This window comes from Capsella rubella, unplaced genomic scaffold, assembly GCF_000375325.1.
Source record: "Capsella rubella cultivar Monte Gargano unplaced genomic scaffold, Caprub1_0 scaffold_5, whole genome shotgun sequence".
NCBI lineage: Eukaryota > Viridiplantae > Streptophyta > Magnoliopsida > Brassicales > Brassicaceae > Capsella > Capsella rubella.
The window spans coordinates 6,866,080-6,886,127 of record NW_006238919.1 but is presented as its reverse complement, the minus strand read 5'-3'; the positions used below and the strand labels follow the sequence as shown (position 1 = coordinate 6,886,127).

General features: G+C 33.8%; 7 protein-coding genes across 7 annotated transcripts; 5 read left to right on the top strand and 2 right to left on the bottom strand.

Annotated features, from left to right (window-relative positions):
* Positions 1-1,325: 1,325 nt before the first annotated feature.
* Positions 1,326-2,930, bottom strand: LOC17885849 (40S ribosomal protein S15a-1). Its single transcript, XM_006291984.2, has 4 exons — positions 2,848-2,930; positions 2,454-2,606; positions 2,182-2,342; positions 1,326-1,649 (listed from the first exon to the last, which is right to left on the bottom strand). The coding sequence occupies exons 2-4, from the start codon at positions 2,584-2,586 to the stop codon at positions 1,551-1,553; spliced, it is 393 nt and encodes a 130-aa protein (XP_006292046.1). The 5' UTR covers positions 2,587-2,606; positions 2,848-2,930; the 3' UTR covers positions 1,326-1,550.
* A 1,750-nt stretch (positions 2,931-4,680) lies between these two features.
* Positions 4,681-5,411, top strand: LOC17885662 (histone H2B.7). The gene has a single exon (XM_006291948.2). The coding sequence runs from the start codon at positions 4,769-4,771 to the stop codon at positions 5,204-5,206; it is 438 nt and encodes a 145-aa protein (XP_006292010.1). The 5' UTR covers positions 4,681-4,768; the 3' UTR covers positions 5,207-5,411.
* A 124-nt stretch (positions 5,412-5,535) lies between these two features.
* Positions 5,536-6,529, top strand: LOC17884806 (cold-inducible RNA-binding protein). The gene is made up of 4 exons (XM_006292042.2): positions 5,536-5,608; positions 5,690-5,758; positions 5,840-5,946; positions 6,244-6,529. The coding sequence occupies exons 1-4, from the start codon at positions 5,572-5,574 to the stop codon at positions 6,331-6,333; spliced, it is 303 nt and encodes a 100-aa protein (XP_006292104.1). The 5' UTR covers positions 5,536-5,571; the 3' UTR covers positions 6,334-6,529.
* Positions 6,530-7,698: 1,169 nt separating this feature from the next.
* On the top strand, positions 7,699-9,209 carry LOC17884812 (actin-depolymerizing factor 1). Its single transcript, XM_006291960.2, has 3 exons — positions 7,699-7,820; positions 8,436-8,701; positions 8,792-9,209. The coding sequence occupies exons 1-3, from the start codon at positions 7,818-7,820 to the stop codon at positions 8,940-8,942; spliced, it is 420 nt and encodes a 139-aa protein (XP_006292022.1). The 5' UTR covers positions 7,699-7,817; the 3' UTR covers positions 8,943-9,209.
* A 417-nt stretch (positions 9,210-9,626) lies between these two features.
* On the top strand, positions 9,627-10,962 carry LOC17885874 (actin-depolymerizing factor 2). Its single transcript, XM_006291966.2, has 3 exons — positions 9,627-9,757; positions 10,198-10,457; positions 10,547-10,962. Exons 1-3 carry the CDS (start codon positions 9,755-9,757, stop codon positions 10,695-10,697), a joined length of 414 nt encoding a protein of 137 aa, XP_006292028.1. The 5' UTR covers positions 9,627-9,754; the 3' UTR covers positions 10,698-10,962.
* A 6,441-nt stretch (positions 10,963-17,403) lies between these two features.
* Positions 17,404-18,070, top strand: LOC17885406 (histone H2B.6). Its single transcript, XM_006292796.2, has one exon. The coding sequence runs from the start codon at positions 17,482-17,484 to the stop codon at positions 17,932-17,934; it is 453 nt and encodes a 150-aa protein (XP_006292858.1). The 5' UTR covers positions 17,404-17,481; the 3' UTR covers positions 17,935-18,070.
* Positions 18,046-19,254, bottom strand: LOC17886545 (expansin-like A1). The gene is made up of 3 exons (XM_006291624.2): positions 18,999-19,254; positions 18,630-18,924; positions 18,046-18,548 (listed from the first exon to the last, which is right to left on the bottom strand). Exons 1-3 carry the CDS (start codon positions 19,120-19,122, stop codon positions 18,170-18,172), a joined length of 798 nt encoding a protein of 265 aa, XP_006291686.1. The 5' UTR covers positions 19,123-19,254; the 3' UTR covers positions 18,046-18,169.
* Positions 19,255-20,048: the final 794 nt, after the last annotated feature.

The following is a 20,048-nucleotide window of genomic DNA, read 5'->3' as shown; positions in this document are numbered from 1 at the left end:
CCAAAGTTATTCTCTAATTTTTGAAATATTTGTTAGATGATACATCATCTTCAGTTTTGAGAATGAAAATTGAGCTATGTTCGAACCACGATAAAATGTAACGACCACCATGACAAGGACGACTCTTCCAAGTTCAACTCATGCTTCTCCTTACCTTGCCATTGAAATCTCATAAATACTGTAAAACTTATTTTTCTTTTTCAGATTATTATTAGTGTAGTCAAAATTAAGTCCATTTTATTTTAGGCCCATTTTTACTAACTACAGTAATTGAACCTCTCCTTTAACACTTCAATAAGTGTTTGGCTTTTGCTGTTTAATGTACTAATCAGTTCTTGGAGATTTTCTCAAGATTTGAATTTTGTACTGTTACCTAGAAACTCCTTTCTTGGCATAATATCGTCCTAAACACCACTACGCAGGACACTTTGTAGAAATGCTGATTAGGGTCTGAAGCTATATTGATGTAGGTCCTGTAATTTGTGATGATAACGTTATTGAACTTCTTGACAGATGTAGTGAAGTTACATTTGGTTCTTTTGTTTGTTTCTTTGATTTCAGATTGTAGATGGTAGACTAATATTTGTTGAAATTGCCAAGAACGCAGAGGACGTGCCAACGGGTATTAACAGTACGAAAGCCGATCACCACGAGTAATTTGGGTATGAGGACTCACTAGTATCATGTACACTTGTTTACAGAATTGATCTAAGATCATCAGTTCCATGTTTTACATCACTAATGAACACAGATGCAATTTGTTTGTGATGGTGGTTTGATTGTTAGGGTGGCTTTGGCACATACGATTTGGACATGTAGCCGCAACAGTGAGTATGTCAAAACTCATAAGTCGCAGTGTCCTTCACACACATCATCAAAAGCAGTGAAACCAGCCTTTAAGCCTCCTGTCATAGGCCAGACATTCCCTCTGTTTACCTCTCCCTCTTACCCATTATTGGAGGCTGTGCTCTGCTATCACCGAGCTCAACTTCTATATGATTGGTAATCAAAAACATCTTGTTGTTGCTTCGGATTTAGAAAGCTGGTGTAATTCGATGATTAAGTGTTTTGAGTCAGTGCAACCAACACATCTATCAAAAGTTTGTGGTCTAGTTATCATTTTTATCTTTTAAACGTTTGTTCATAATCATTATAATATCACTAATGAGAAGTGTTTTCATTAGCTAATGTTTTAGTTCAAAAATTCAAAATCCTCACACATGCAGTAGAATCGTTTATTTTTATTATCCCTAGATCCAAATGAAGGTAAATAAAACAAGAATGGAAGAACACGTCTCCAAAACTGAGTAAATGACACATTTAACGATAAGTCAAGAAAGATGATTTTGCTTTCATAAATCGCATAAGTCTAACGAATTCCAAAAACTGAAATAAATTTGTCTACACATCTTCTGCAAACTTTTTAAGCATCTGAGTAAAACCACATACAAAACTACTACTTTAACAAGTAAAGTCAATCCAATTACTACTCCCTCCACATAAGTAGAATCAAAATATAGCCCGATAAAGATTGTTGTCGAGAAGCTGCTTCAGTAAAAGAAACCAAGAACCTTGCCACCAACATTCTTTCTCCTTGCTTCTTCGTGATCCATGATTCCCGCCGAGGTCGTCAGAACAATGTAACCAAACTGCGCATAGAGAGATGTGTTCAATGAAGTTGTACAATTGAAAGATAAAGTAAGATTATGTTCTACTAGTAATGGCACTTACACCCTAACAGGAACAACAAAGTGATAATGTTCTAGTAATAATGACATTTAACACACGATTACACCCTAACAGGACCAGCAAATCGAGGCAACAGATCGATATGAGAATGTGCATTAAGTCGTTCATTAACACCAAGAGTACAGAGTAAAAGGCTTATAATCTCTAGACTATAATGACATTGAAGATAAAGTAAGATTATGTTCTACTAGTAATGACACTTACACCCTAAAAGGAATAACAAAGCGATTATGTTCTACTAGTAATCTTAACCCAAGACACCCTAACAGGAACAACTTCAGTAATAATGTTCTACTAATAATGACACTTAACACCGGATTACACCAGGACCAGCAAAGTAAGCAAGAAGATCGATATGTGCATTAAGTTTCTAAATCACAATTGATTGGCACCAAGAATACAGTGTAAAAGGCTTGTAGTGTCTAGACTAACCTGTCTGGAAGGAAGTAGACGAGCAGTCCAACCTTCAATCTCCTTGACACCGACATCAAAACGAGGACTGATGACTCCACACTTGTTCAGCCTTCCATTAAGCTCCACAACAATCTTACCAGACCTGTGGTCATCCACATACTCAAATTCGCCAATGTAACCTATAAAATCCAAGAACAGAACACAAAGCAATCATCATTACACTTGGAAACAGTAATACAATGAAAGCAAAGTAACACAGAGTCAAAGCTAGCTCTGCAAAATCACCATACCGTGCTTTTGCATGACAATAAGGAACTTGATGATAACTTTAGACGAAGGCCTGATCATGACCTGCCTTTTTCCCCTCTTCTCAGCATTGTACATACTCTTAAGAGCATCATTGAGCACACTGATTCTCACCATTCTTCAAAAAATTCAAAAATCTGCAAAAACCATACACCAACAAAATCTTAAGCTTATTCACATTCGCATTGAAACATCTACAGAGGCAATGAATTCGATTCCCACACACTATGGCTCTGAAAATGACACTAAACGAAAGCTTAAAACCTAGATTCTCTGGAGAAACATCAAATTTGGGAAATAAACTAAAGGCATGTTCCAAGATACGATAAATCAGTTCATAGAAGTTGAGAAGAGATGGAGATTCCGACGATTACTAACCTGAAACCTAAGTAGCAGCCGCTCCGACGTCTCTCGCCTTGACCTTGAAGAACAGATTAAACAGAGAAGACGGAACCAAAAATTAGGGTTTTCGCTTTTATCGCTTTCACGGGTTAGATTCATGTTTCATTAGGCCCATTATGCGTAATTAGGCCCATTGTTGCTCGTTATATATTAGAGAGAGTATGCTTAATTGCTTATGTTTAGTTGGTGAATGTTTGTATAATTTAACAATTGTTCGTTTAAATTTCTAAAACATTAAACTAGTTTGCATGTGTCATAATTCATTAGCTATTATTTTTCCATTAATCAATACAAAATATTTATTTGCCTATAATGAGAATATTATCTGATGTGTACAAAATTTCTACCGTCAAGTGTCAAAAATTTGATATCATGATAGGCTACATATTAAAAAAGACAAGAGTTAATTAAAATTTAATTTGAACTACCATATTAAACTACCTCGACCAAAAAAAGAAATTATTAAAATACTAGAAAAATTAAAGAGTTACTTATAAAGCATTTTTAAGTTATGGTATTTTTGTAAAAGTTAAAATTTTGTGCTGTTTTTGGAAAAATAAAATAAAAATTATGATAATTTTTGGAATAAAAACTAAAATTCTGGTATTCAAATGTAATTCTCTTAAATAATCTTATAATAAACAACAAGCATGTTTATCAAATTGGAAGCTAAAATCAGTACAATATCAACATCTTCCAACTTAAATGATCAACAACAAGCATGTTTATCAACTCTCCATCGCAAATGCCAATAAATAAATTCGGGTAGTTTGCCTATTATTAGAAAATTAATTGAACATGTCGAAATAATATTCATCGCAAAAAGTAATGATAAAGAAGATAGGTGATGGTATAAATTGAAGTTATGAAAGTGAAAAATCAGATGACTGGAATAAGATTTCTCTAGACTGCAATTTGTTGGGAACTGACAATCTTGTATCACTATGTTAAATGATTTGTATTACTTTATTTTTTTTTATCTCTTGGTATAGTTAGATAATGATCCTTAAAATTTTGTGGAAAACTTACTTTGAATACCCAATAATATAACATTGCTAAGATTTGATATATTACATTTCTTGTATTATGGTGATAATAAATATATATGTTTGAAAATTTAGATAAAAACTTACAAAAATCTTAACAATGTACTAGTATTTTAAACCAAGTTTAATACCTTTTCAACTACATATCCTTTTTCATATTCGTAAATAACAACCAAATTTTTGTTATTAAATTCGTTTTTTTTTATATTATTAATCCAAAGTCCAAACAATTTGAATTTTCCTATCTAACGTTATTCTATGCTTTTTAAATTATTTCTTAACAAACATCATTTTAAGTTTAAAGAATGAATATCAACCACATAGTAAAATCATGTTTAACAAAAATCATTTTAAGTTATCGAAACACCATAACCTCCTCCATTACATGACCGACGACTCTTCTAAGTTCTAACTCATGCTTCTCCTTGACCTTGCCATTAAAATCTCATAGAACAAAAGTTAAAACATTTTTATTTTCTTATCTTTCTTTTTTTTTTAATTGTATTATTAGTGGGGTATAAATAAAGCCCATTTTATTCTAGGCCCATGAAAAGATAGCTTTCTCAAAGATTTGAAACTCGTAACTAATTTTTTAATGGCCCAATTTAAAAGGTAAAATTCTCTTAGCCGTTCACTACAACGACGGACTTGTTCTAATCTAACGGTGGGTATGATCTTCCACGTCATCAATCCTCGTGAAACAAGAACTAACCAATGAGTATCCAACTCATAGTCGTATATATACATCAGCTACGAAATCGTTTTAACAACACACACAATTCTTGATCTCACGAATCAATCTTCTCCTAAACCTTTCTATACTCTAATACCTTTTCATACTCCTGTGAAGAATGGCTCCAAAGGCAGAGAAGAAGCCGGCAGAGAAGAAACCAGTGGAAGAGAAATCAAAAGCCGAGAAAGCTCCAGCGGAGAAGAAACCAAAAGCCGGCAAGAAGCTCCCTAAAGAAGCCGGAGCAGGCGGCGACAAGAAGAAGAAGATGAAGAAGAAGAGCGTCGAGACGTACAAGATCTACATCTTCAAGGTTCTGAAACAAGTCCATCCCGATATCGGAATCTCAAGCAAAGCTATGGGGATTATGAACAGCTTCATCAACGATATCTTTGAGAAGCTTGCCTCTGAATCATCCAAGCTCGCTAGGTATAATAAGAAGCCTACGATTACTTCTCGGGAGATTCAGACTGCTGTGAGACTTGTTCTTCCCGGTGAGCTCGCTAAACACGCTGTTTCTGAAGGAACCAAGGCGGTGACTAAATTCACCAGTTCTTGAATTTGTGGGATCTTTTGTTGGAATCGATGATTTGGGATTTACGGTGTTTGTTAAAATTAGGGTTTTTTTTTAGAATTTGACTATTAGAAGTTCTGTAATTTTGATTTCTGTTTTGTTATCTTTTGGGTGTAATCGAATCATATCCGATGTTTCTCTTAAATCAATTAAAGTTTAATGTTCTAATAAAAATCATATCTTTGTCACTGCAAATGTATCGGTCTCGCTTCAATTAAACGTCGTTGTGTAGATCGGAATCTTAGTGTTTCTCTCCAAAACGTCGTCGTTTCGTTCGAGTGTTTAACCTAGAAATAGATTTCGTTCTTTATTAAAGGGTTTCTTTCGAAACAGTTTGGGGTTGTTGAAAGATGGCTAAGAGAGTCTCAGCTCAGCTCTTCGTAAGCAGTATGTTATTGTTTTATCTCTCTTTTTAGATTCTTTCTATGTATGCTTGGTTTGGTTTGATCAGATTTATATCTTGTGCAGGGTTATCAGCTTACGCTACAGATCAATCTCTGAGGCAATTGTTCTCTCAGTTTGGTCAAATTAAAGAAGGTGCAGACACGAAACTGAATATGTTTGATGAAGCTGTATTTTTGTTCCTTAGTTAAATTTGGTGATGTGGGTTTGTTTCAGCTCGGCTTATTAGGGACTCAAAAACACAGAGACCAAAAGGGTTCGGCTTTATCACCTACGAATCTGAAGATGATGCTCGAAAGGCAATGAAAAGCTTAGATGGGAAGGTTAGAAAATCCAATTGAAACATCTTTCATTAACACTTGAATAGGTTTGACTTTGTACTGTAATGAGTTTACTTATCGAAAACTCGTCTCTTGGCACAATATTGTCCTTAACCTCAACACCACTAGTCAGGACACTTGTGTGATCCATTGTATTAGAATCTACTGTAGAAATGCTGATTAGAGTCTGAAGATATATTGAAGTTGGTCTGTGTTCATTGTGATGATAACGTTATTGAACTTCTTGACAGATGTACTGAAGTTACATTTTGGTTCTTTTGTGTGTATCTTTGGTTTCAGATTGTAGATGGTAGACTAATATTTGTCGAAGTTGCCAAGAATGCAGAGGATGTGACAATGAATATTAACAGTTCGAAAGCCGATGACTGATTGTAATTTGGGTATAGAGAGACTCACTACTATAATCATGTAGACTTGTTTACAGAATTGATCTGAGATCATCAGTTCCATGTTTTACAACACTAATAATGGATAGAAGCAATTTGTAATGAGTCTTCACTATATGTTTGCTCTTGAGCTGATCTGGGCTTAATTTGTTTAAATACAGTATAAATATCGGGCCTAATTTAGGTAATGGGCTTCAATTTAATAAGCGGTGAGGCTAGTGTAACATGCCGAAGAGCCAATATATGATTCACGTAAGTGTGGAAGAGCCAACTGAGAGATGCCGAAGAGCCAATATGATTCACGTACCTCTCGTTCTTTTTATTTGAATTTTGCAAGAATCTCATTTATTGTAATTTGGCTATTAAATAAATATATATACTCTTTTTTTTTTGTTCACCAAAATATATATACTCTATGCCAAGAAAATACGATATACAATTTTGTTTTGGCATATGATTTTATTTATTTTTTATATGGAAAATTTTCACATTTCTTTTACATTATGCACAAAAGACCCATACCAAATGTGTGTATAAGTGTTCAAAGATTTTTTTGGCTCTAAAAGTCTTAGCTAATAGCTATCAGCATTCATATATGGGACTAGTATTTGAATTATAATAGAGAAGTACTAATTAAACATTTAATTTGTATTGGAAGTTTTGTAGATCTATTAGTAAGATAGGAAACCAACTAAGAGTATTCAAAACTTTTGAAAATGATAAAGTACCAATATGGTTTAGACTTGTAGATAAAATTATGAAGAGTCTCCACTCTCCATCTTCTTAAAACTATATAGGAGAAGAATCATTTTTGTAAACGGTTTAAAGAACCCAAAACTTTTGTCGAACTATATTGCAGTGGTTTGTTTATTGTTTGTGATATTTTTCTCTAATTTTTGGATTATTTTTTATATATACAATTTTAACCATCTAATCTTAAATCGGTATTTAAATTAAAGATTAACTTATTTAAACTAAAGATTAACTTAATAATTTTTATTTATTTCTTCTGAATTAACCAAAATTTATCGAAATTCAAGTTTGTGGACCATCAAATTACTTATTGATTCAATGGTATAATGAGATTTCAAAATTTTAATTCGGAATATCACTTATATTTCTATTTTTATATTTAAAAACTTACATGTATATATTTTTGGTCAATGTTTTAATTAATTTACAAAAAAAAATCAATGATATAATTAAAACACCTACCAAAAAGACTGGGTTGAATAAAATGAATCTAATTATAGTATTGAATTAAAAAAACAATATTCAATAATAATATAATTAATATTGGTTGGACTTCCGAATAAATTGAGGAAGAAAGAGAGAAAAAGAAATTGACAAAGAAAAAAAGGTGACCGTCTTCTTCTCTCTGTCGATTCTCTTAGCCGCCTGAAGAAAAATATCTTCTTCTTCTTCTTCTAAGCACGACTTCGCTCTGATACTAGTGTGTTTCCAGCCATGGTGAGCTCAATTTCTACTTATTTTGTTTATACCTTCAATCCCTCGATCTGTACTGCGTCCGCCTCTCTCTCGATTTGTGTTTGGTTCTCGCTTGCTAAATCTTCTGGTTCCGATTGCTTTTGCTCATTTTTGTTGTTTCGTTAGATCTGTTAATGGACTTTTGGTTTCGTAGATCTCTGAGATTTGGTGTTTTTGTTGATCGTTGTGTGACTGATCTAGGATCAAAACTGTGTGAGAGAGCTTCTCTTTGATAGCGAGAATTCGAAATCAGTTTGATTTAGGGCTTATTCTTGTTGAACATTTATCAATTTTGGTGTTGTTGTGGTTGTTTGATCCATTTCTCCTCGATCACTCACTCTCACTCCATTTGATCTTTAGTTTTTTTTGTGTTGCTTGATGTTGATCTTTAATCACTTCTTTCTTGAACTGTTGGATGTTGTTTCCACTATTGATTCATGAGTTTCATCTCACATTATCTGTCTTTTTCATGTTGAGGTTTGAGAATGTGACCTTAATTGCTATCACGAGTTTATCAATTCAAGTTTTTGAGACTGTTGATTATGTAGTAGTGTGAAAAGATGTTCTGATCTTCATGGTTATATGGGTTTAAAACAGGCTAACGCGGCATCGGGAATGGCTGTGCATGATGATTGCAAGCTGAGATTTCTGGAACTGAAGGCGAAAAGGTCACACCGTTTCATTGTTTACAAGATCGAAGAGAAGCAGAAGCAAGTTGTCGTTGAGAAAGTCGGTGAGCCTGTCCAAACCTATGATGAGTTTGCAGCTTGTCTTCCAGCTAATGAATGCCGTTACGCCATTTACGATTTCGACTTTGTCACTGCTGAGAACTGCCAGAAGAGCAAGATCTTCTTCATCACTTGGTAGCTATTCAATTCTTGTGTCTTCCTTTCTCATTATCTCTCTCTCTAATGGTTTTCATCTTATATATGTACTGTTGTGTTTTTGCAAAGGTGCCCTGACATAGCTAAGGTGAGAAGCAAGATGATCTACGCGAGCTCCAAGGACAGGTTCAAGAGGGAACTAGACGGAATTCAAATAGAGCTTCAGGCAACTGATCCAACCGAGATGGACCTCGATGTTTTCAGAAGCCGTGCCAACTAAAAAAAGTAAACCCGAAAGTTTATTATCCATTTTTCCCTTTGAGAAAGATCTATATGATGTTGTTTCGGAGTGATAATGTTACCAATTTATATTATACATTTTGCTGTGAAGAATCTATGAAACCTAAACAGCTTCCGTTTATATCGCGGTGTTCTTGTGTTCAATGTTGTTCTAAAATGGTGTGTAAGGACCCAAAATCGTCTATTGAAGATGATGAACCCATTTTGGTATCATTTTATGAAATGGATGAGTAAAGTTTCTCTTTAACAACTGTCCAGGACCAGACTGACCTATACAGATACATTAACTAAGAAGATTATGATCGGATTTGGTCGTATTGACCATTCTTTTCATTCATTCTTATGGTTTTGTATCGAAAGAATTATCTTTAAAAATTGGTTGTGTTGACCATATTTGTATATCCCCAAACATGAAGCGGTACCGAATTTGTCCACGAATTTATCACCTAATCGATGACATTTTCAATAAAGCAAGGTAGGGTAATAATGTTTATAATAATTTGTGAAGAGTGAGCAAAATAAAAAAACTTTATTATATATTCTTATCCAAATGGAAAGAAACATATAAACAAAATGAAATACGTTTCCATATTAATAAAATGATTCGGATAGCTTACAAATAACGCTAACACAAAGCCCAAAAAAAAAAAAGAGAAGAAACAGTGAAGAAAAAAAAAAAGACACAAATTCATAATTTTCTCCATTGATTTTTTTTTGTCGACCGGAGAAAAATATCTTTCTTCCGTCTTCTTCATTTTTCTACCAGAATTTTGAAATCGGTTTGATTCAGCCATGGTGAGCTCAGTTTCTTCTTCTCTTTTTAAAGTTTCTTCGATTTCTGAAGCTTTTGATTGCTTTGCTAGTCGATACGAGTTCAAATTCGTTTGCTTCTCGCTCGTTAGATCTGGGATTTGAACTCTATGTACTCGGATCTTTGATGCTTTTGTGTTTGTGTGTGTGTGATCGGAATTTATATATATCTAAGACTTTTAAGTTAATTTGAAATCAAGTATGAGGAATCTGGTGTTTCTTCAGCTTGAAGTTCATATGAGTTGTTATGCTAGTTCGATCCATATATGAGTTGCTTCTTTTCTCAGGAATCGTCACCAATTGAAGTCTAAACTTGTTTTACAATCTCCAAATTGGGTGATCATTGGTTTATAAATTTGTGTTTTTGAGAGAGATGAGCATCTTTTACAAGTGTTTGTGTTGTGTGTATTGGAAAATGATAATAGGCAAACGCAGCATCGGGAATGGCTGTGCATGATGATTGCAAGCTAAAGTTTATGGAACTGAAAGCGAAACGAACATTTCGTACCATAGTCTACAAGATTGAAGATAAGCAAGTGATCGTTGAGAAACTTGGTGAACCTGAACAATCATATGATGACTTTGCAGCAAGTCTTCCTGCTGAAGAATGCCGATACTGCATTTACGATTACGATTTTGTCACTGCTGAGAATTGCCAGAAGAGCAAGATCTTCTTCATCGCGTGGTAAAAATTCGCTGTTTTCAACTAACATATATACATAGTCATGTCCTTTATATTGCTTCAATGTGTTTGTTTTTTTTCGTGTGGCAAAGGTCTCCAGACACTGCTAAAGTGAGAGACAAGATGATTTACGCGAGCTCTAAGGATAGGTTTAAGAGAGAACTAGATGGGATTCAAGTGGAGCTTCAAGCAACCGATCCAACCGAAATGGGTCTTGATGTTTTCAAAAGCCGCACCAACTAAGAAGATAACGAACCGTTCCTTTACAGGGTTCTTGAAATAAGTTTGTTTCTGGAGTGGTTATGTTTCCTCTCTGACAGTTATCAAAACTTTTTTTAACACCTTCCAAAACTTGATTCTATTTGGTATTGTTGTTGTCTATCTTAATGTCTATGAGAAAACTATGAGATGTGTTGCTTTTGTGATGGTTTTTCAATTAGTTTACATGTACAATACTTTGGGAATCAGATTTGTGTTATTTCTAAGGCTTCAAAGCCTTGTCTCATCATCCCATGATTTTTATCTATCTAATCTAAAATGTCATCGAAGCTAGCTAACTTATTAGCTTCTCTTCCATGTAATGTTTGACAATGCTAAGAGATGACAAAATATCAAATTTCTCTTAAAATGTGTGATCACTAGAAATGTCTCTCAACATCATATAATTTTATATCAGTTTGATTATACTATAGTTTATATCTTCTATGAGTCTTGTATCTCCTCTTCCTACCCTAATATAATTTATGTCTTGGATTATTTTTGCTTATTCCTTGTATTTCTCTACAACAATGGAGAGATTAGGATATAGTTAACAACTCATGCATTCAAGACAAAAGCTTAAATTGAAGAAAACTCGTGACAAGATATCACATCTGTCTTGGTCAATAGTCAAAAACTTAGTTTCCCTAAGATGATCAGAAACTCTGTATTCTCTGTTTAGTTTCATTTTTTTCCAATTGAAGAAATTAAAGTCAATTTGAAAGAAAACAATGGAAGACTAAATTCGCTGTATTTTGCTTCTTATATGTTATATTTCTGTGGTCAAATTTCATTTAAGGAAACTTAATTTTGTGATTATCACAAAAAGAAAGTGTTAAACAGTATTTTGATCCACAAGAATATGGGTTATTTTAGCTTGGATATTCAAAAAGATGTCATAATCACAATATAAAATCCCAAGTGTCCCAGTCTCTCAAGTCATAATCACAAATATAAAATCCAAGTTACACAAATCAAAACACTTAAAAAAAATGAGTGGGAACATGCAAAAAACACGTGTCTATGTCTCTATCTTATTAATGATAGTTGTAACATTATCAGTTTTTCAAATCACGAAAGGTAACGATGATGAACTTGCGTTTGCTCCAATGTCAGAAGAAGATCTTGCGTTTGCTCCAATGGGAGATGACGGGTGGCTACCAAAGCCATTGGCTTGTTTGGGAGATTTTAGAAAAGTTCCGAATTGTGTAAAAGCAGTGAAACATTTTCAATTCAAGAATGTTACAAAGGAATGTTGTAGCGTTTTACTCAATCTACCCGAACATTGTTTAGGGGTTTTTTTCCCTGTACGTTTTAGCTATCGCGTTGCGCTTAAAAGCTTATGCGCTGCATTGGGTATCATCAGGCCAGTAATTTATTAAGATAAATGTAATACAGTTTAAGTCATTTTGATAGATTTTATTGTAAAATTCAAATGCATATTTCTTTTCTTGATATTCTTCGAAATCTTCTTCTTCTTCAGCTAAATTCTTATCCTGTGGAAAAAAAATAGCATGGGAGTCAAAATCTGAGGTAGGACTTTCTTGGAATCAAATGGTTAGACGATGAATAATTTTAGTTTTTATTTATGTGTGGCTAAGATGCTTACGTGAATTTTGTATTTGAGATGCATGGAGAAATCTTCAAAGCCTTGACCAGTAGAAAGGTATACTTCACAAGACCAAACATGATCCTCCAATCCTCCTCATCATCAAGTACCTCTGAATCCACTCCATCTGTGAAAACAAAACTAACTAGTTGAGATAAAACAAAAACAAAAAGCTTAATTGATTCAATAAGTATCATGCAAAATTATCAAACATAACACGTACCTGCCATTAGAAAAAGCTTTCATAGACAGAAAGCTCTATAGGAGTGGAGGCTTTTGTTCCAAGAAGATCATCAAGTGGTAGTTCCCGTATAACTTGGACACGGTTAGACTCAAGCATGCCAAGATATGAAATGAAGTTCCTTCCTCTCACCAGATATGAGCATTGGATTATCCAACCAGAGATTTGACTTTGAAGGCCATATGTAGGATCCTGTTTCACAAACCAAAGGATTAAGCTATAAATGCAGCTATAAACGAAAACGGTTTAAACCCATTCTATTAATTAGAATGACATAAGGCCATCACCATCGGTGGATATCTCACCAAGTGTATCTCTGAAATTAATATATATTATTTTTTATTTTAGTTTTATTATGTAATTAAATTTAATTCATAAATAGAGATGAACCAATAAAATTAAAACATGTGGCGAGAGAGGTTCTTTAGAGGGTTGGCAAAGTTCTTTTTAGAGAACCGGTCATCTCTCTTTCCTCTCTTTTTATATATTTTCAATTATTTTAATGGTGAGAGATTGGTCGGAGAACTCCCGTTGGGGGTGCTCTAAGGGTTTATTAACTTACTGGTTCATATGTTAGAAAGAGAGACACCGGAGGAAAAGAGTGCTTGCAGGACCAGCCCCGGCACAACATTATTCTGGTCCCTTGGACCTTCTTAAGAAAAATTATAATATGTTATAAAACTTTCTAAAATTATATGGAGGTTTTTTAAGTAAATTTAATAGTTTTTTGAAAAATTTAGGCTCTTTTACTAAAAGTTTGGGCCTTTTTACTAAAAACTAATAGATGGGTTAATTTGTAAATTTTAAAAGTAAAAGGTATTAATACTAAATTAAAAATCGAATCTATATGGAATATTCCTTTTTAGAGGTAGAAATAGAGAAATACATTGGAGATGGTCTTAAAGATGAGAAACTATGTATTAGTGTCTTTGTTTTGTTTTATTTCTTTCCAATTGAAGAAAGTTAAGAAAGAGAATTACGTGGTCAAATTTCTTTTAAAGAAATTTAATTTGTGATTATCATATAAAAGATGAGAGAGTTAGCTGTTTTATCCAAATTAAAGAATATTTCCAAAATATTTGGGTCACTAGAGTGAGTCATCTAGTTATATCACATCAAATATTAGTCATATTTGAGTAATTCCCCCTTATAAATACTAAGAATGATGTCCCAAGTTTCACAGCATAATCACAATACACAAATCCAAGTTATACAAATCAAACACTTGAAAATGAGTGGGAAGATGTCGTCTATCTCAATCTTATCAATGATAGTTGTAATAATATTATCAGTTTTGCAAATCACGAAAGGTAACGATGATGGTCTTGCGTTTGCTCCAAAGTCAGATGATGAACTTGCGTTTGCTCCAGTGTCAGCTGAAGGGTGGCTACCAAAACCATTTGCTTGTTTGAAAGATTTTAAAAGAGTTCCCTATTGTGTTAAGTCAGTGGAGCATTTTAAGTTCAAGACCGTTACAAGGGAATGTTGTAGCGTTCTGCTCGATCTACCCGACCATTGTTTGGGGGATTTATTTCCTGAGTTTTTAGGCTCGCTTGAAATCTTATGCGATGCATTGGGTATCATCAGGCCAAGAATTTAATTATAAAATATAAAAATGTAATGCAATTGATTCATGTTTTAGACGATTTATAATAAAAATCAAATGTATGTTTCTATTCTATATAGGAGATGATGAGATTCTTGGCTTATTCACAATCCTTTGAATCACCATAATCTGAAGCTAGTGATGTTAAAATTGTGTCTTTTATGTTTCAGTTCAGTTTCAAAAATGTTTGCAATGATCAAATTCTTACCGTCTTGATTTGCTTTCTTTTTTTCATTCTCTATTGTATTCTCTGTTTTAGAGCATCTCCAACCCACCTCTATATTTGCCTCTATACTCTATTTTAAAATTCACTTCTCCTCATTTCTATATCCACCTCTAATATAAAAATTGCTATATTTTACTATATATATATATGAACTCTATTTTTTCCTCTATAATAGAGTATTAGAGTTCAACTTTTTTAATTACAAAAGAATCCTTTAACTTTTAATTTTTTGGTATCTATGATTATAATAAATAAAATTAATACTTTTAAAAATTAATAATATAACAAAATATTTAAAATTATTTTTAAAAACATTTTAAGTTTAAATTTTTTATATATAGAACCAAAATAAATCAATAATGTCTTCTTTTATGTAGAGTTTAACTTTTTTGTTTGTAGAATAATTCTTTAAATAAATAGGTTAGTTTGTAGTTTTTACAAATGTTAAAGTTAGATGGGTTAATTTGTAAATTTTAAAAGTAGAAGGTATTAATACTAAATTAAAAATCTAATCTATATGGAATATTCCTTTTTAGAGGTAGAAATAGATAAATACATTGGGGATGGTCTTAAAGATGAGAAACTATGTATTAGTTTCTTTGTTTTGTTATATTTCTTTCCAATTGAAGAAAGTTAAGAAAGGGAATTACGTGGACAGATTTCTTTTAAAGGAAATTAATTTGTGATTATCATATAAAAGATAGAGTGTTAGCTGTTTTATCCAAATAAAAGAATATTCCAAAATATTTGGCTCACTAGAGTGAGCCATCTAGTTATATCACATTAAATATGAGTCAAATTTGAGAAATTCCCCTTATAAATACTAAGAATGATAGTCCCAAAGTCTCACAGACTCACAGTCATAATCACAATACACAAAATCCAAGTTATAAAAATCAAACACACTTAAACATGAGTGGGAAGATGTCTGTCTCAATCTTATCAATGATAGTTGTAATAATATTATCAGTTTCTCAAATCAAAGGTAACGATGATGGTCTTGTGTTTGCTCCAAAGTCAGATGATGAACTTGCGTTTGCTCCAGTGTCAGCTGAAGGGTGGCTACCAAAACCATTTGCTTGTTTGAAAGGTTTTAAAAAAGTTCCGCAATGTGTTAAGTCAGTGGAGCATTTGAAGTTCAAGAGCGTTACAAGGGAATGTTGTATCGTTCTATTCGATGTACCCGAACATTGTTTGGGGTATTTAGTTCCTGTGTATTTAGACTACCTTACAAACTTATGCGCTCTATTGGGTATCATCAGGCCACCAATTTATTAAATATAAAAATGTAATGCAATTGATTCATGTTGGTTAGATTTTATAATAAAAATCATATTGTATGTTTTTTTTTCTATGAGATGATGAGATTCTTGGCTTATATTCCTTTGAATCACCATAATCTGAAGCTAGTGATGTTAAAATTGTGTCTTTTTATGTTTCAGTTCAATTTCAAAAATGTTTGCAATGATCAAATTCTTAATCTTTTTAGCCGTCAGCTTTGACGCATTCTGATGATTAAGGAATTCAGATTTTCAGATATCACTTCTTGCAATCGTGGAAACCATGGCTGCATAATTAAAATAGAATACAGTTCTAAAACAAATGGTTAACACAAGAAGCCCAAAAAAAAAAATACACAGTAGGTAAAAAGAAATGATACCTTAAGTGTGGACAGCATATCAGACAAGACAGATCTAAAGGATCCAACTTCTCTCGTCCCACGGTCTTACGCTTCATGGTTTGCACAACAAGCTCATCAATCTGATATTCAACAAATGATTAGCCATAACTCATGATACAGAGCATATATCACCAAAAAGGATTGACAAAACATGGAAACATGGCTCAATTAACAAATTGTTCATCTTTTTCAACCATACAAAGGACACAGAGGAGCTCTCAGATAGATTATCAAAAGGACCCAACTCAAGTGTACCTGATGGAGAAAAGATGTAATATCAGAATGTACAAGGAAGAGCTGATCCAACTCATAATCATAATCACCACCTCCATGATCTTCTTCTGTATGATTCATTTCATTAACTGCAAAAAAAAAAAAAACTCAGATAATAAAAATTAACAAGAACATATCAGTTTTTTATTCATATCAGCCTTGTTCATGATTTGTCCATCATACGCTAGGGTTTTCGAAGAGATTGCTATCTTCCTTGGCATCTTATCTGTGACATGCATGGTGACTAGCTTGTTTGGATTATATATATATGGGGACTTATGTATGTTTATTAGCTATGTTTGCCTTTTTAGCTTTGGTTATTACGATGGTCTTCTATTTCTGCTCGTAAAAGCAACCTTATATCATGCATGCACGTACTAGATGGTTATGGTCTTATGGAGATGGATAATGAAGTTTCTTTTTCAAAAATCACATCTGAACCGATCGAATAATGAGATGTGTTTCTGTTAATTTGTTTTTGTGTGATGGATGGTGATTTCTATGATCAAACAAACTTCTTACTTATCTTTGTTTGATCGTCTTTATAATCCAAATCATGCATCTCCTTATACACAGTAAAGCATAACAATAATTTTTTCGGTTTATATGTTCGCAATTGGATAAACCGGCTGGACCGGGTCAAAATATAACGGTCAATGGATGTTTTTTACGATAGTGAGTGTAAAAAAGGCTAAATGAGACTTGTTTGTTATAAGTCGATGGAAAGTAATAAACGGCTAAGATAGTGTTTTTGGGTTTTTGACGTTGGCCTATGTTCTTGTTAATTTGTTTGGATCAGGCCCAAGAAAAGCCCATGTAGAATATAATGTAGCGGGAACGGAGAATTTAACGCCGCGCCAACATACACCAAATATTTGACACGTCAGCGATCCCGCTTTATAAGTTTTCCTAATTTATAAGCACTTCTTACAAACCGTCGATTAAAAATAAAATCAACGGGTAAGATCTTCTCACCTCATCGATCCTCGTTAATATCTAAGAACCAATAAAATCAATTACACGAACTACTATAAAACCAAAACTCATCTTCGTCAAGGAAGATACCAAAACCACATAGATCTGTGCTTCTTCTTCTTCCTTCACCCAGAAAAAAAAAAAACAAAGTCAAAACAATGGCGCCGAGAGCAGAGAAGAAGCCAGCGGAGAAGAAACCAGCCGCCGAGAAGCCAGTGGAAGACAAATCAAAAGCCGAGAAAGCTCCGGCGGAGAAGAAACCAAAAGCCGGCAAGAAACTTCCGAAAGAAGCCGGAGCAGGCGGCGACAAGAAGAAGAAGATGAAGAAGAAGAGCGTCGAGACATACAAGATCTACATCTTCAAGGTTCTGAAACAAGTCCATCCCGATATCGGAATCTCAAGCAAAGCCATGGGGATCATGAACAGCTTCATCAACGACATCTTCGAGAAGCTCGCCTCTGAATCATCCAAGCTCGCTAGGTACAACAAGAAGCCTACGATTACTTCTCGGGAAATTCAAACTGCTGTGAGACTTGTTCTCCCCGGTGAGCTCGCTAAACACGCTGTTTCTGAAGGAACCAAGGCTGTTACCAAATTCACCAGTTCTTGAATTTGGGAATTAGGGTTTGTTCAAATCTTGTTTACGAATTTAGGGTTTCCGTTTCGTTTCTTTCGAATTATCGTTTCCCCAGTTGTAAAGTAAATGTTATGAAATCTCTTATGGAATCAAGATTTGCTTTTTCTTAGCACAATGTTATATTCTTGTGTTCTTCTGTTACACATTACATATATATGAATCTATAAAGATTATGTTGTGTACCTAAAAGAATTTGGAATTGAGTTTATTACTTCCAGATGTGAGCATCGCAAGGGTCACAACCTTCTTGAGCAATGTCTGTGATCTGTACACCGGCGTCGTAAGTTTTACCAGCTACCCAATTAGCCGGAAGAACACTTTGCGACCAAATCATTTTGCCGTCGTAGCCTCCTGTGACGATGAACCTGAACTGTAAAGCTCCGGTTGGTACTTTATCAGTAGACCATACAGCTCCGTGGCTTCTTGTCATGTAACCCCAACGTGACGAACCAACTTGTGCAATGTCTATGGCTACTACTTCTGTTTGACCTCCTTGGTTTAATAGCTTTATCTCTAAGTAGTTTGGCTTTTTGCTTGCTTCTTCTACTCTTACGTTCATGTTCTTGTTCCCGTAATCGCAAGGTACTCTGTTTTTATTTTTGTTTTATGATTAGTGTTGATTGATTAAGGAAACGAAAAGAGTTTTAAGGGTTTTTAAAGAGTTAAACCTTTGGTAATCAATGTCGATGATGCCTTGTTTGAGAAGAGCTCTGTCAGCACCAGTGATAGGTTTAGCCATAGCTCTAAAAGCTCTGCTGCTAAGTACAAGATCGGTTTGGTTGTTCTTGTTTAAGTCTGTGACCATTACAATGGTTCCTTTACTGCTACAAAGCTTTTGGTTCTTGCATCTGACTTGGAAACAAGCTCCACAGCCAACACCGTCTTTGTAGATTGAAGGTGTAGCTGCAGCTATGTGTCCGGCGAAGAAACTCGTAGCCATAGAGCCATAAGCACAAGCTCCAGCTGCAACCCATAAAAACAAAACATCAGAAAAAGAAACAAAACAGATAGTAAAGAGATGAGAATGAATCGCTTACAAGAGAGAGCTGAAGCAGAGGAGAAGTAAGATGCTTTAGAACTGTGAAGACATCGATCACATGCGTTAACAGATGAAGAGAAGACGAAGACGATGACTACAATGAGGTTGAGAAAGCTTCCCATCTTTTGTTTCTTGTTCTTGAAAGAAACAATAATGATCAAAGAAGAGAGATATGTGAATTAGATGAGAAGAGAAGAGAGGACAAATGTAATAGTGATCAAGAAGATTGAAGAGAGATATGTGAATGACATGAGAAGAGAAGAGAGGACAAAGAATGAGATTATATAATAGTAAATAGTGAAGAAGAAGATATTGAAGGAGAGAGAGTTGAAGCCAGCTCAGCGTCTCCATATCTAACACTCACCAGTCACGTCATAGCTGGGTATGTGTTGTGATGTGTAGCTTCCTTAATTACGCGTTTTACTCAACTCAATATACAAAATGTTAAAGTGACATCTTTAATTAAATTAGTTTAGTTTACTACAACCAAAGTAAAAAGGGAACAAGTGTGAACGAGAGAAGATAGTTTTGGTTTTTTTTACCAATGAGTCATGGATGAAGATTATGATGATGACAAAGGCCATTGCACCGACTCTACTTGCTTTTGTACATGTCGGCCTCTTTCTCTTTAGGTAACATAAACATATTGTATAGTATTTTGATGAAATTGATTAATAAACGAAACAACAACCCATAAGTATTTTGTTTCTTTGTAACCTAATCCAATTAATTATTTTTGTAGTTAGCTATATTATGAAGGAACAAACATATACATTTCTTGTTTGGTAATGAAACAAAAATTTCTGAAATGTGACAAGGTCCACAACATATAAAAAAAAAGGAGAAATAGTATGATTATTGGATTTTAGTTGATATGGAAATCTAAACAAAATCATCTTTGGTGATAGAACAAAATTTCTGAAATAGTATGGTTATTGGATTTTAGTTGATATGGAAATCTAAACAAATTCACGTATTATTAGATCATTGTTGTTTAAAATCTTTATAAAAAATGTTGTATTAATTTGTTTAGAAATTTTGATCTTAA